A 14,642-nucleotide genomic window follows, 5' to 3' on the forward strand; every position below is an offset into this window, starting at 1 on the left:
GACAAAAATTAGAGTGAATGAAGATAATATTGATTTTGCCCCAAGATAAGTGAAAGTTATGTTGTTGTTGCTGTTCTTTTAACCATTTAGTTGTCTCCGATGCTTGGTGACATTATAGGCAAATGGTCTCCTTTCTACCTAGTCAAGCATAGCTTCTTTCATTTGTTGGATGTTCAACTTTGTATCAGATTTGATGTTATCAAGCAACTGTGTTCATTGCATGTTCTTCTTCTTGTTCCACTGACCATTCCTGGCATCATTGCCTTCTCCGATGAATTTGCATGCATGACATGTCCAAAGTAAATCAGATGTAGTCTTATGATTTTAGCTTCAAGTGATGTGCCTGGTTTTATACGAGTTTTTATGATAAAATTTATTGAGGTTTTCTAATGACCAAAAGCAGGCATATTTAGATGGCAATCTAGTTTAGCAGTACATCAGCAAAAGAAATAATAGGGATTGAATGGATGCTTCCTTCTACTACAGCCATTCTTCCTTGTAATCCCCAAATATATTGTAGTCTCAAAAGACCCTCTTGTAAAAGAGGTTTGCAAGGTTTTTCAGAAGTATGTTTAGAGGAGATGACGAGAACACCTCTTCTAGGAAGATTTGAATGATAATAGATTTAATCAATGGTATTAAAAGGCTAGGCCATCTCTTAAAACATTTTGAACAATAAATATGTCAAACTCTGCTCTCCTATGTGAATTATTTGTTATTCCCATACAGAAAAAAGAGGGAAAAATGGAAATGCATTGTACATGTTTTTTTTTCTTTAAAAATGAAGTGATTGTGGGTTTTTTTTGGTAATGGTGGGCTTTAGTTAAAAATTCCAGTGATGTTGAAATAACAATATGGAAAGGTTTTTTTTTGTATGTTATTAGTTCATTTAATTGGTTGCTTCTGTAAGCATTTTAACCTTTTTCCAATACTGCTTACTTATTTGGATGTTTTATATGAAAACAATAACCTTTTCATCTACTGTATGCCTTTAAGAACAGAAAAAGATTATTGAGATTATGAAAGTCGGTTTGATTTTCCCCATCTCTTATTTGACTTAATGTGCCTTTGCACATTCCTTTTCAGGCTGACACCTTTTAAGAGTAAATACCTGTGTCAGGAAATGTGTGCCATGCTGTGGCACTACAATTATATGTTATTAATTTGTTCTGAGTGATGACAGAAAGCAGCGGTTTCCCACGAACAGATGGGATTTGTTGTATTCCTCACTTTTATTGAATAACAAAAAAGACTGAATTGGCTTTGCCTCTCACACTTTTGAACTGCTTGTGTTTACTCTGGTGGTATGTGCTGAACCTTGGAAATGTTTTGGTTTGTTTTCAGAAATTTCATTAATACTGCTATTAATATGAGGGAAACCCCTCCCCCCCAAAACACAGTTCTGAATTGTAATGTTTTATCTCCTTCACAAACACTGGCATGAACTGACATCCATCAATTCGAAATTCAAAGTCAGGACTAACTGTCCAGTAACCGTCCCACCATTTTAAATTGTCCCCTAGCTCCGCCCATCCACCCACATGCACTCCCCGCCCTCCATTCTTCCCTAAGCCAAATCAGTAGACATTAAGCAGGAGTCCAGCAGAGTTTCATCACCAGCCAAACTCAGTGCGCATGCATGTAAGCGTCTGCTTTTGTTTCAGTCGTGTGGCTGCCCAACAACTCTTTGGTATTGACGTCAGCAGCGGTAACAGGTCTGGTGTGGGCTCAGCAGTCCAGTGGGCTTAGCGTCATGGTGGCTGTGTTGTTCTCGAGTCCCCGTGGAAAAGGCAACCCCACATTCTCTGTTCTCTGCCAGAATGGCAGCCCTGGGCTGCCAGGCACACCAGGGCTGACAACTGCCTTTGGGAAACTTTGCTGTTTTGACTATTTAGCAATGAAGGAATCATATAGTAGTGGCATATGTTAGGTAGTTAGCATTTCAAAATAATGTACTAATAGTTCTCAAACTATAGAACATTTCCTTGAAAGGCACAAAACCTCAGGTACTTTGATTGCCTTTGGCAAAGAATTTTAGTAATCCAAATTGGAAGGGAGCAGTTATGTTGTCACTTCACCACTGCTCCAAGCATTTGATCTATGAACTAGAGTATTGGTGGTGTTAGTTAGGTCAGGGTACAAGATAACACATTTAGAAGCAGATGAATTTTAAAAAATTGAGAAGAGAGCTAATGTAAACATAGAAAAATGTATAGTCAAGTACATTAGATTTTCATGAAATGTTTGGTTTGTAAATTTGCATTAAGGAAATCAAAGCATTTTGTCCCCTTTCTTTATTGGTCTGTTTTGTCTTTTGATGATTTCAAGAAACCAACTTAGTTCACAGGAACCAGGTAGGAATGGAAGGAGGGAATAGAAAGGAGAGAACAAGATTCTAGTCTTATATCTAGATCAGGAATTTGGTGCGGCTCATGTACATCTGAGGGCAGATATGAAAGCTGAGACCTCTCCAGAAATTTCATAGAATCTAAGAGGTTACAGTATGTGTCAGGATACCCAGGCCCCTGTATGTGCCCATTCTACTCCTTTGGTTTCTTAACTTCATTACTATAAGAACCAGAGATAATGATCATGTGGAGGGCTGTACGCCCATTTAAACAAATTTGGGGTTTGGGATTTGAACCCCATAAAGAGCAGAGGAATAAGGATAACAGTCAGAGTTTCCTTCCCCTCTATTCCTTTCACCCATTCATAAGGCCTTGAGAGGATTGTGATCTATTTGCAGTCTTTTGTTTCAATGAAACATGTGCACATACAGTAGAAGCATTTATATGCAAAGTACAAATTGATATGTGCGGTTCCTAATATTTATATACCTTTTCCTATGAAGATTAAAGCTAGGACAAATATTTGCTTCCTGTGTTGTTACAACTCTGGGTTGCTCACCGCTTTGTTCTTAGTATTTCTTGTTCTTGCTCATGTTCATTTTTGTAATCGTTCTTTGTTAGGGCAACAAAGTCTCTAGTTTGGATAAAAAGCACTCTTATTTTTTGTTCTTTGTTTGAAACTCTTGTCTCAAATATCTCGTTTCAGACCTCTTTAAACAATCCAGTTGCAAACATCTGAATTGTAGCTTTTGAAACTATTGGTATACTGTGTCTTGCTTGATTTTTTCTTTTAAAAAAAGCATGAAATAAGGGACTGGATGGTTTCAGGTTATTGCAGAAGACTATTCTTCTGAAAAATCCATCTCTCCTAAAATTATCTCTTTTTTAATAAGAGCTACCTATTCATGTGAGCCAACTCAACTTCTCGAGGCTGAGCAGACAACACTGAGATTAGAATAGAGACAGGGATCTTATTTCTGTGGAATAAACATCCATACCAATTTAATTTTTAAAAATAATTTAGCCATTTGTCAATCCATGGCTTCATAGGAGAAGTTTTACTTTTGGCAGAAGTCCTCATTCCACATTCTGGCCATTAGGGAATTTCTTCCATTAAGGAGTTGATTCTCAGCAAGTCATCAGAAGTCTAGCTACTGTTACATCCCATGTGCATGCTCTTTACTGAATCTCAATATTCTTTGAATTCCCCAGGGCCTAATATGAGGATACAGAAAATAGGGGACAGGAGATAATGTTCTTTCTTTCTACCATTCTTTTTCCCTTCTTAAAAACCTTCACAACTCAGTTCTGGTTATCTAGTAATTTTAATCAGCAGAACATTTTGGACAAGAATTTCATACTTCCTAGCAACAGGATTAAAACTACCCGATTTGTAAAGCAAGCCTTAAGCACGTGGTCTTGTTGGAATTTGAAAAGATTTAAGAGGTTTATAGTTTCTTTACATATGAATTCTATTTCCAATAAATCCCATGGTGGGATGAAAGGAAATAACTATACATTCTGCCTTGAGTTTTTTTTGTAATAAGCTCAGGATAAAATAATACATAACTAATAAATTGTTTGCTTGTTATAAGAACTGTGTACCAGTCTCATCTGAGAATGTCATCTGAACAACCAGCCCTGCTTGATTGGAATGAATCCAAAAGTTGCTGAAACACAGTCCAGCCATCCTGCAGTTTGCATGACAGGACAGGTATCCAATGAAGCATTTATTTTTGATAACTTTTTGCATACTTAATGCACACTAAGCAATTGTGCATTGTTGAATATCATTCAACTTAACATTCTTGCATCCAGTGCACCCTATCATACCCTTCTGTGCCTCCCTCACCCAATTATGCTTCCCCCTGTATCTCCATATATCCCTGCCCATAGCTCACAACTTATGCTGCACCCTTTGCATTCTCCATGACCCAGGAAGCACCTCTTGTACACCACCATGCACCCCTTCTTGATTTCCCTTCAAAGCCTCTCATGTACCTCCTGCACCAATTTGCCTTCTCCCTGACCTGCACCCATGTGCAGGGGTGTGGCACAGATCAGGAAGGATGTGCATGGATGTACACAGGTGAGCAAGAGGTGCCCCATAAGTCATAGAGAAGATGCAAAGATGTGGCATCAGTTAGGAAAGGTGTGTGGGAAGTACAGGGATGTGGAACAGATGCCACACAGGTCAGGGATGGTGAGCAGGAGAGTGACATGGTTCAGGAAGAGTATGGGTGTGTGTGGCATCAGTGCAGGGGAGTTGGGGAGATAGCACAGGTGGCTTACCTGACCAGCTTACAACCTTTCCTGATGGCTTCCCCACTGCAGATTCTCTTTGTCAGCTTTCCACAACAAAGACCTTATGGAAAGCTGGCAGGGAGTGTTGGTAATCACAATTGAGTTTATAGGAAGTTGGCAAGGAGAATTGGAAATGACAAACATGTGACAGTAGCTTCCTGTATCAGTGGCCACAACTTCCTCAAATGTCATTCCCACAGGGGTAATGGTCCCACAACTTGGTATGTTAGCCCATTGAGGTATCTTGGTTCAACAATGGTTGCCCTATGATGTACCATTTCACCCAACTGAAAGTGGCAAACAACTGGACAGACACAAGAGTTTTAGTAGCATATAGATGAAAGAACTTTCCCGCAGAGGCTTTGAATGGAAAGTAGCAGGAGCAGTAATAGCAACAACACAGTAACAAAAACATTTCAGCACAGTAATAAGTTATTGAATGGTGCTCCAAAGGCAGTAATGCAGGTGTTTGATTCCATGCATTCATCCTGAGCAGCCATTTTAAAGTGGCCACCTCCAGTCCCAGTGATAGCATGTGCTTGGGACATTGATAGAAGAGATGTCTTCGGAAAAGAGCTTCTCTTTTTCTCCTTCTTTAGCCACAGCTTCTTCAGAGAGCCTCTCTCTCGCCCTGAGGGTCACAATTTCCTGAATAATATCTTCTATTTCTTTAGCTGTTAAGATCTCTTTCTCTGCCCTTAAGTATGAGAGCTTTGGAGATGGTAATTTGTCTAACAAAGGTTGTATAGTTGTTAATTTTATACCATGTAGATCACAAAATTCAGGCATCTGTTTTTCTTCAGTTTCTATATCTTCCTCCCTGAAGTTCTTAGATGACTGGGGTTGTTTTCCTTTTGCTTTATTCCCCTGTTTCTTTTTCATTTTGTCTTCTTCATCCAAGATTTTTTGAGCCACATCTAATATACTTGCCCACTGGGGAGAGTAAGGAAATTTTCTCCATTTCTTTGAAGGCTCCTAAAAATCAAATATGTAGAGATGGCTGGACGTATTTGCAACTTTTGTTTCAAGATATGTATTTATACATACAAACAATTTAAATGCCTCCAAAAGATTATGTATGAGTCATTACTATAAAAAGAAGAAAATACTCATTATAAGAATTTTATCTAATCATGTGGGCAGTAAAAGTTTCACAGGGACTTGATTCTGATCATATCCAAATCTCAGGAAACTTTCTGTGTATTATCAGGATGGGAGCAGTTGAAATCTCCAGAGGGCAAGCACCTTGACAGAGGAAGCATGTTACTGTAAGATTTTTCACACATACATTGGGTTCATAAAAAAAAATGTGTTTATGATTTGCTCTTCTGAATGAAAATGTTCCAGCATCAGGAGGTTAGGAGTTCAAACAATTCCTTTTTCTGTGTAACCTCTAAGCATTGCTGGCTTTCAGCACTTGAATAAAAAATGGAACATGACTCTATTACCACACTGATTGCTAAAATGATCTGGAGAAAAAGGCCTGCTTTATTTTTTAAAGTAGTCTAAAAGGATATCTTTAATAAAAAAAATAGTTGGCCTCACCATTACAGGAATTACAACACTTTGCACTAGTTTTTCCTTTTTGGCATTCTTGAGCTCCATGGCTGACTGAGATGCTTGGAACAAATCTGTGCAAAGAAGAACGATCAATGTGCAGGGTTAATAAGATGTAGGGTTATTTGATTAATTGAATGCATATTTGTGAGTGATTATACAATGAATCAAAAAATGCAAACCAGGATGTAAAGTTTAGATATACCTTACAGGCCCATGTGGCTTCCAAAATTTGTTACTATTTTTTTTAATGTGACCAAAAAGAAAATGCATAAAATATGGCTGGAGAAAATGCATAAAAATCTGACTGTAGAAGAATCATTATTTAATAGGATTGTGTAGAGCTCTGGAGTTTTTGGTGCTCTCTGAGCTTGGCTGTTTTATTGCAAACATTTCATTACCCAGCTTGGTAATATTAGGACACCTGGCCATTGGGCACTTGGGCACAGGGCACTGATTATAATGTCACATGATGTTATCTAGTCAGGTAATGAACCTTCTGCATGTAAACAACCAAGCTCAAGTGAGCACCAAGGACTCCACTTTTTAACCTTGAGCTACACTTATTCTCTTCTATTGGAACTGTGTAAAGCCTGTATAAGGATCAATTTGGGCCCAAGTGAAGCAGTCTTTGCATAAGATTAAAGCAATGGCATTCTCCAGAAAGCAGAGTGAATGCTTCAAAGGCTGTCCCCACCTATCTGTTTTTTGTGTACAGAGTGCTTTTATTGGGACAACTAGAGAAGAAGCTCTATAAGAATATATGTGAATTAATAGGCTGAGACTGGGGTTGAGGCAGATGCTTTAATGCAGGGCTCTCCAACCTTGGGCACTTTAAGCCTGGAGGACTTCAACTCCCAGAATTCCCCAGCCAGCAAAGCACCCAAAGTACCCAAGGTTGAAGACCCCTGCTGTAATGATTCAAGGAAGAATGTTCACTGAGCATTTTTTCTCCAAACACTTTGTAAGGCCCCATTATTTAATCAAATGTACAGACAAATAAAGTGACATTAAATTAAGAGTTGACATTTCCCAATCCACCGCCTGTTGAGGATATGCTATCTAAATGCTGACTATAATGTTCAATTTGAAATCAAAATTCACATCCTTGGGGTGGTGCTGGAGTCCTTTATCAGGCTCTTTAGCACTGCTACCACATGGGACAGGTGTCTTAAAGCAGTACAAGGTCAAAGATTACTCCATTATGGTGACCACCGTCTTTCATAATTGAATCCAGCTGTATCCACCTTCCAGCAAATGGAGACCTGATGAATCAGGTGTTCTTTGCCTAACTTACAGCTCCCCAATGCTCCTCAAATCTACTCCGGATTCCCAAGGGCTCCTCTTATGCAGTTTTAGAATGCCACCAGAGCTGCCAGGGAAAGCTAGGGCAATTCTCACCGATGTAGTAAAAGTTTCTACAAACCAGCCCCCGCCCCCCCAATATAACCTCAGTGAGCAGCTTTGATGAGGAGGCAGGCACAATGCCCTGGCAGTAAAAGATCTATTGTTATGCCATGGCCATAACAAGCCAGCATTCGGGGCGATCCCCTTCTGTGCTCTTTTCATATAAATGACTCATGCAGAAAGGGTTTGCCTGGTTGACAGCCCAGATTTTATTTTTATTTTTTATTTTACAAATCATACCATGGGCACAACAGGAGTCCTAAGATTCTGAGTCACATAGGTTATCAACCAAAAATTGTTTCTGGGCCTGCCAGAATGTGTTGGCTAAAGTTTTACACTACATTTGTCAAACATCTGATTTTCAAGTTGTGTCCAGCTGTGATGATACACATTGCCGTCAATCAGCTTATGGTTCTTTCTACGGGCGACAAAAAGAGCTGGTTCCAAGGGACCTGATCTTTGCTTCCCATTATGTTCCTTCACTTTGCTCATCTTAGGATTTTTTCTTCTTCTTCTTCTTCTTCTTCTTCTTCTTCTTCTTCTTCTTCTTCTTCTTCTTCTTCTTCTTCTTCTTCTTCTTCTTCTTCTTCTTCTTCTTCTTCTTCTTCTTCTTCTTCTTCTTCTTCTTCTTCTTCTTCTTCTTCTTCTTCTTCTTCTTCTTCTTCTTCTTCTTCTTCTTCTTCTTCTTCTTCTTCTTCTTCTTCTTTGCCCCTGGATCTACAGAGGAGAGCAAGGCAATCCATCTTTGTGCTAATAGATGGACCGAGGAAACTATTCAACCGACTGTAACAAAGTGTATGTGGAGGGGAAGACTGTATGCATTTGACTGATAAGAGCAAAGGGTTTTTTTAATCAACAAAGATGGATTGTAGCTTAACTCCAGAGGTGGTATTCAGCAGGTTCTGAGCAGTTCTGGAGAACTGGTAGCAGAAACTTTGAGTAGTTCAGAGAACTGGCAAATACAACCTCTGACTGGAGATTTTACAGTATTCTTCCCCTGCCACTCCCACCAAGCCACTCCCACAGAATTGGTAGTAAAAAAAATTGAATCCCACCACTGCTTAGCTCTGAAAAACAATTGGGAAAACCAATTTTCTCCATCGACTTTGGCTGTCTTCTGTGATGCAAAGGCAAACTCCCATTAGCACAGAGATTTCAATGCTACAGGTTGTCCTTGACATACAACCATTTGTTTAACAATGGTTGGATGGTCTAATGGTCTTGGGAAAAAATGATTTATGACCTCTCCTCAAAGTTATGGCCATTGCATTAGTGCCAGGTCACAAATCAGGCACTTGGGAACTGGCTTGCATTTAAAGTGGTTGCAATGTTTCCTTATCATATGATAGTGATTTGTGACTTTCTCAACCAGCTTTTGACAAGCAAAATCAATTTGGGAAGCCAGATTTGCTTAATGAGTGCCTGATTCACTTAACAACCATATGATTCACTTGATCAGTAAAAGCAATATTGGGTCTGGTCTCTTAATGACCACATTGCTTAGCAACCAAAATCATGGGATCAACTGTGGTCGTACATTGAGGACTTCCTGTATTAAGATATATTCAGATAAAGACCATAAGCAAACTCCTGCACAACCTTTGTTCCTTTTCATGTCAAGAGGTACATTTACATTTATGGGTGGCACAAGCTCTTCCACTCTTTTCAATTGAATGTCACAAGCACCGCCAGAATTTCTTCTGCTGAAATGTCATTTAATTCCATCCTGCATGTGTTACAGTTGTAAAGACCAGATTGAAACAGCTCCTCTATCTACAGAGAGGAAAGAGCCCCTGCAGAAATGAGTCCATCTGCACAGCTATTCTTTTAAAATCATTGATACCTACCTAATGGCAAAGGTTGCTTCCATGTCCAAGGAATTTGTCCGTTATCCTTTTTCTTTCCCTTCCTCATTATCATTGAGATACAGTTTGGCCTTGATCTATACTTCTGTCACTTCAAGAGTGGAGTTGAAGGTTGTAAGGCTGTTCATCCACAAATGCATATTTAATTTTTTAAAAAATATACAAGCTATGTCATTTATTACAGTATTTACAGTACATTCATATTTTCAGTAGTTATTGCCTTACAAATTCATAATACAGTAAAAGAGCATGTTTCCAGTTCTAATTTCAAGGACTACAAAGCATGCTAATTTTCTTTCATTCTCTTTTCCATTTCCTTTGACAATAAAGAATCTTGTGACATAGTAACACATTTCTTATAGAAAAAGCTATCATAGACTACAACCCTTCATGCATAGAGAAGACTATCCCTCTCAAAATATCTACTGTAGTTCCAAGTATCTTCAGGATGAAAAGTAGTACATGTGTTACAAATTAGGACTGATGTTTAGAAGCCTTTCCTTTAATGAATAATAATAATTATAAAAAATGAATGGAATCCGCTTACCTTGCTCTGAAAGGAAGGAGCAGAAGAAGTCAACCACATGGAAAACTGTTGCCATCCTGCTACAATACCAGCTCTTTTCTCTCCAGCTAACATTAGAAACAGTACTGAGGGATCATTTTGCTGTGAGAGGAGATAAGAAGAGGCAGACAAAACTTCAAGACAGGAAACATAAACTAAAATAAGAAAAAAACCCCCAGCATAAATCAAGAAAAATAGGTTAGGAAAAAAAAAACATTAACAGAAGCCTACCAGTCCAAGTGGAGATAGACACAGACAGACAGACTGATGGTAGGTATAGAATGGACGCAATCTGAAGTTGAATGATAGGTTTTAAATACACATGGACAAGTAACCAGGACTATTTTCTTTTCAAGCTCTCAATTTCTTTGTTATTTATTTATTTATTTGATTATTTTCTTATTTGCCATCCATCTCATATCAAAACAATTCTGGGTGACATTCCTGTTAGAATATAAATTCAAGGGTAATTTATTTATTTATTTATTTATTTGATTTGTCAATCACTTACAAGGTAATAGGTATAAGTATAAACATGAGTAAGAATACAGGAAATAGGTATAAATGGGGACAATAGAACAGGGACAGTAGGCATGATGGTGCACTTATGCATGCCCCTTAAGGACCTCTTAAGAATGGGGTGAGGTCAATAGTGGATAGTTTGAGGTTAAAGGAGTGGGGGTTAGAGGATGTAACAATAGAGTCAGGTAGCGCATTCCAGGCATTGACCACTCTTTTGCTGAAGTCATACTTTCTGCAATCAAGTTTGGAGTGGTTAATATTGAGTTTGCATCTGTTGTGTGCTCTTGCAGTGTTGCGGTTGAAGTTGAAGTAGTCATTGATGGTAGGACATTGTAGCAGATAATTTTGTGTACTATGCTTAAGTCCAACCATAGGCAGTGTAGTTCAAGGTTGTCCAAGCCCAAAATTTCAAACCTGGTGATGTAGGGTATTCTGTTGAGAGCAGAGGAGTATAGTACTCTTCTTGTGAAATACTTCTGGACTCGCTCAATTGTATTAATGTCCAATATACAATACAGATTCTAGAAAGATGAGCTGTATTTGAGTATTGGTCTAGCAAAGGTTTTGTATGCTCTAGTTAGCAATTCTATATTTTCAGAGGAGAAGCTTCGTAAGATTAGATTTACAACTCATGATACCTTTTTGGCAATGCTGTTACAGTGAACTCTGGTGCTTAGGTCATTAGAGATGAGTACTCTGAGATCCTTAACAAAGTGAGGATTGTCAATGAGGTCATATCCGCCTAGCCTGTATTTGGTGTACTGATTTTTTTTTTTACCAATATGTAGGACAGAGCATTTGCTGGTCAAGATTTTGAGTTGCCAATTGTTTCACCATTCAGACACATAATCAAGGTCACTTTGAAGGACAGTAGAATGTCAGTGGTGTTGAATAGTTTTACATCATCCATGAAGAGGACGCAGTTGCTTATAAGATGATTGTAAAGGTCATTTATAAAGAGTATCAAGAGTGTGGGTCCTGGAACTCTACCTTGGGGGACACCGCTGTTAACTGGAACAGGGTTTGATATAGCACTCCCTATTTTTACTATTTGTTGCCTGTTTGACAGGAATGTAGTAATCCAATTATGAAGGGATCTGGAAATGCTGTAAGAGTTTAGTTTTAACAGTAGTTTGTCATGTACCACTGAATCAAAGGCTTTGCAGAAGTCTATGTAAATTGTGTCGATTGCTTTACCTGGTCAAGTAGAGTAGTCCATATGTTTTTGCAGTATAGGAGTTGTAGATTGCAGGACAATTTTTTCCTGAACCAAATTGTTTTTTGAAGAGTAGGTTGTTTTACTCTAATTGGAGGGTGATGATCTTTTTTGACCTGTTACTGACCTTTTTGGTAACTGGTTTGGAGTGAGTGAGTAAATGACTGAATAATTAACCTCCCCCCAAATATACCAAAGAACAAAAACTATAACTGAAAAAAAGAGTACATAGAACCTCAATGGAATGGAATGGAATGACATTTTTGTTGGCTATACATGAAGTGTGATTCAGACTTTAAATGAATGTGGTCCTGCTCTTAGGATGCTCTACCGTTCTCATACAGTCGAAGACAGGCGTAGTTTTGGTCTTCTAGATCGTCTTTTTAAGGATATCTGGAGTCTGAGGCTGAAGGGAGAATTGGTGAAGCACCACTGTTTGGAGTCTCTTCTGCAAATGGAGCCTCTTTTGCAGATGGTATGCCTAAATCCAATCTATCATCAGTTTGAAATACATGTAGTGCATTTACTGTTATAAGGAGGAATTCAGTGTGCATGGGTATAACTTCAGTGAGTTGTTCATCAATAGAAATAAGGAGTTTATTTTTTTAAAATCAAACATCTGAAAACTTTGATATATTTTAGTTGAGTGCAACTTGCAATTCCAGAAATTTATTTTGCCTTTTATGTTGTATACATTGTACTGTTTAGTTAGATATTATTAGTTGGTTATCCAACTTGCATTGTAGCCTTAATTATTTCAGGGTGGAATCCCTCTAGCCCTAATTTTAAGAATTTCCTCCAAGAACTTTATAACTTTGGTAAGAGCTATTAGTCCCTTCCAAATAGCCTTTTGCTTGTTGGGGGAGAGAAATGTAAGAGAAAAAGGCTGGTCAGAGAAGTAATATATGTTCTTATTTATCTTTGTCATCATTCATTGCTTATTCCAGCACACCATGATTGAATGCTATGCCATGTGTTTGTAGGAGCATAACTCTTGGACTTTACAAATTCTGAAAAATATTCAATGTAAAGAAAATCAAAGTTCTGGATGTAATGTGGAAGCAGACAGCAAATCAGGAATGAGAAAGCCAAATGCTAGTAAGTATCTTTGTCATTAGATCTTTCCTATGTAAAGTCTAATTTTGTCACTCTGGAAAAGATAATAATGATCAGGTTAGAAAGTTACAGAGGCTCTAAGGCTCATGTAATTTTAGAAAGGGTGGAATGTGGGAGAATAAGCTGAAATTACATGTGGACAGGATGGGGCTGTTACTGATACTTGGACTCATAAAAACCATGAATCCTAAAGAAAGAGACCAAGTCTTATTGAAATGTTCTCCCTTATAGAGCCACCTATAAATTCACAAGTGACACCCATAATACCTGTGTTAGAACTACTTCACTGGTTGATTGCCTTCTAAGCCTACTTCAGAGTGGTTACCAAGTTATATAAAGTTTACACAACTTAAGCCCAACTTAAGCCCAACCTACTGTGTAAAGGTAAAAGTAAAGGTAAAGGTTCCCATCACACATATGTGCTAGTCGTTTCTGGCTCTAGGGGTTGGTGCTCATCTCCATTACAAAGCCGAAGAGTCAGCGCTGTCCGAAGACATCTCCGTGGACGGCACGACTAAACACTGAAGGCGCACAGAGCATTGTTACCTTCCCACTAAAGTGGTCCCTATTTTTCTACTTGCATTTTTACATGCTTTACATGGTTGGCAGAAGCTGGGACAAGTAATGGGAGCTCACTTCATTATGTAGCATTAGGGATTCAAACTGCCAAACTGTTGACCTTTCTGACTGACAAGCTCAGTGTCTTAGCCACTGTGCCACTGCGACCCAGTGTACTAATGTATAATTGAAAGTTGTGTGAATTATCTGTGGGCTACTTTTTTCAAGGCCCACTACAGATGTCTTTAACTTCCTCTGTAGTGGAGACCACGTAATAGAATAATGTTGAGTTGAAGTAAGTTGTTTAATCACAGCTAAGAAGGGAATTAAAATCCTATTTGATCATTTGGGACTTTTACAATATTTTTTAAAAGTTTTGTTTTGTTTTCTGCTTACAGTTTTAGTCTTTGATATTTTCTCTTTTACTTTTGTTCACAATGATTTTATAATATTTTGCTTAATATTTTTTTTGAATCATGTTTTTATAAAGTTAAAAAACACAGAACAATATAAAAAGTTGGAAAAGATAAGCGTTAAAACTGCAGAAAATAGAAAAAGAAAATAGATGATTAAGAAAATGATCTTGTTTGCAGCAGTTATAAAGGTATTTAAAACAATTATATAATAATTATATAATATGGTCCCCTATTCCCTATATTCAGCTGTTATTAATCAATAAATCCGGAAAACATCAGTTCATATTTAACCATTTTAAGCCCATAATGACTATATGATACTTTTGACTATATTTTTATGAAAAATCTTCAAACATATGGATGCCAATAGACTTATAATTCCCTCACAGCTGTGTGTCTTATCAGGATTTAGTAGTGGAAAGAAGAAAGAGACTCTTTTCAATAAAAAGAAATGGCATGTATGCTTGAGCCTTTGGAGAGAAACAATATTTACAGAGCACTCATGCATCTCTTAGAAGAAATTAATTTGCTGTAAATATCAGAGGAAGATGACAAGTTGAGATTGTAACCATGCTTCTGAAATAAGACCAAGCATTTTCCCCAGCAGAGTTTCAAGTGAAATACTGCTATCAAATCTCAATAATATAGAAGTCCTCACCAATCATTTTAGTTTATAGATACTGGGCAGCTGGGTTATGAAATCAGCATTGAGATTTCTAAATTTTTAAAGGTAAATTTATGAAAGTCTGTATAATTTGTTGCACATTA

The 14,642-nt window shown here is 37.9% G+C and overlaps 1 protein-coding gene across 1 annotated transcript; it reads right to left on the minus strand.

Moving 5' to 3' along the window:
- Positions 1 to 5,153: 5,153 nt before the first annotated feature.
- On the minus strand, positions 5,154 to 10,083 carry LOC148127864 (uncharacterized). Its single transcript, XM_087922196.1, has 4 exons — positions 10,029 to 10,083; positions 7,958 to 8,119; positions 6,198 to 6,283; positions 5,154 to 5,627 (listed from the first exon to the last, which is right to left on the minus strand). Exons 1-4 carry the CDS (start codon positions 10,081 to 10,083, stop codon positions 5,154 to 5,156), a joined length of 777 nt encoding a protein of 258 aa, XP_087778322.1.
- Between the last annotated feature and the right edge of the window lie 4,559 nt (positions 10,084 to 14,642).

The sequence above is a fragment of the Pseudonaja textilis genome, chromosome 1 (genome assembly GCF_049901715.1).
Source record: "Pseudonaja textilis isolate UNSWEBS1 chromosome 1, rPseTex1.2, whole genome shotgun sequence".
In the NCBI taxonomy this organism is placed as follows: Eukaryota; Metazoa; Chordata; class Lepidosauria; order Squamata; family Elapidae; genus Pseudonaja; species Pseudonaja textilis.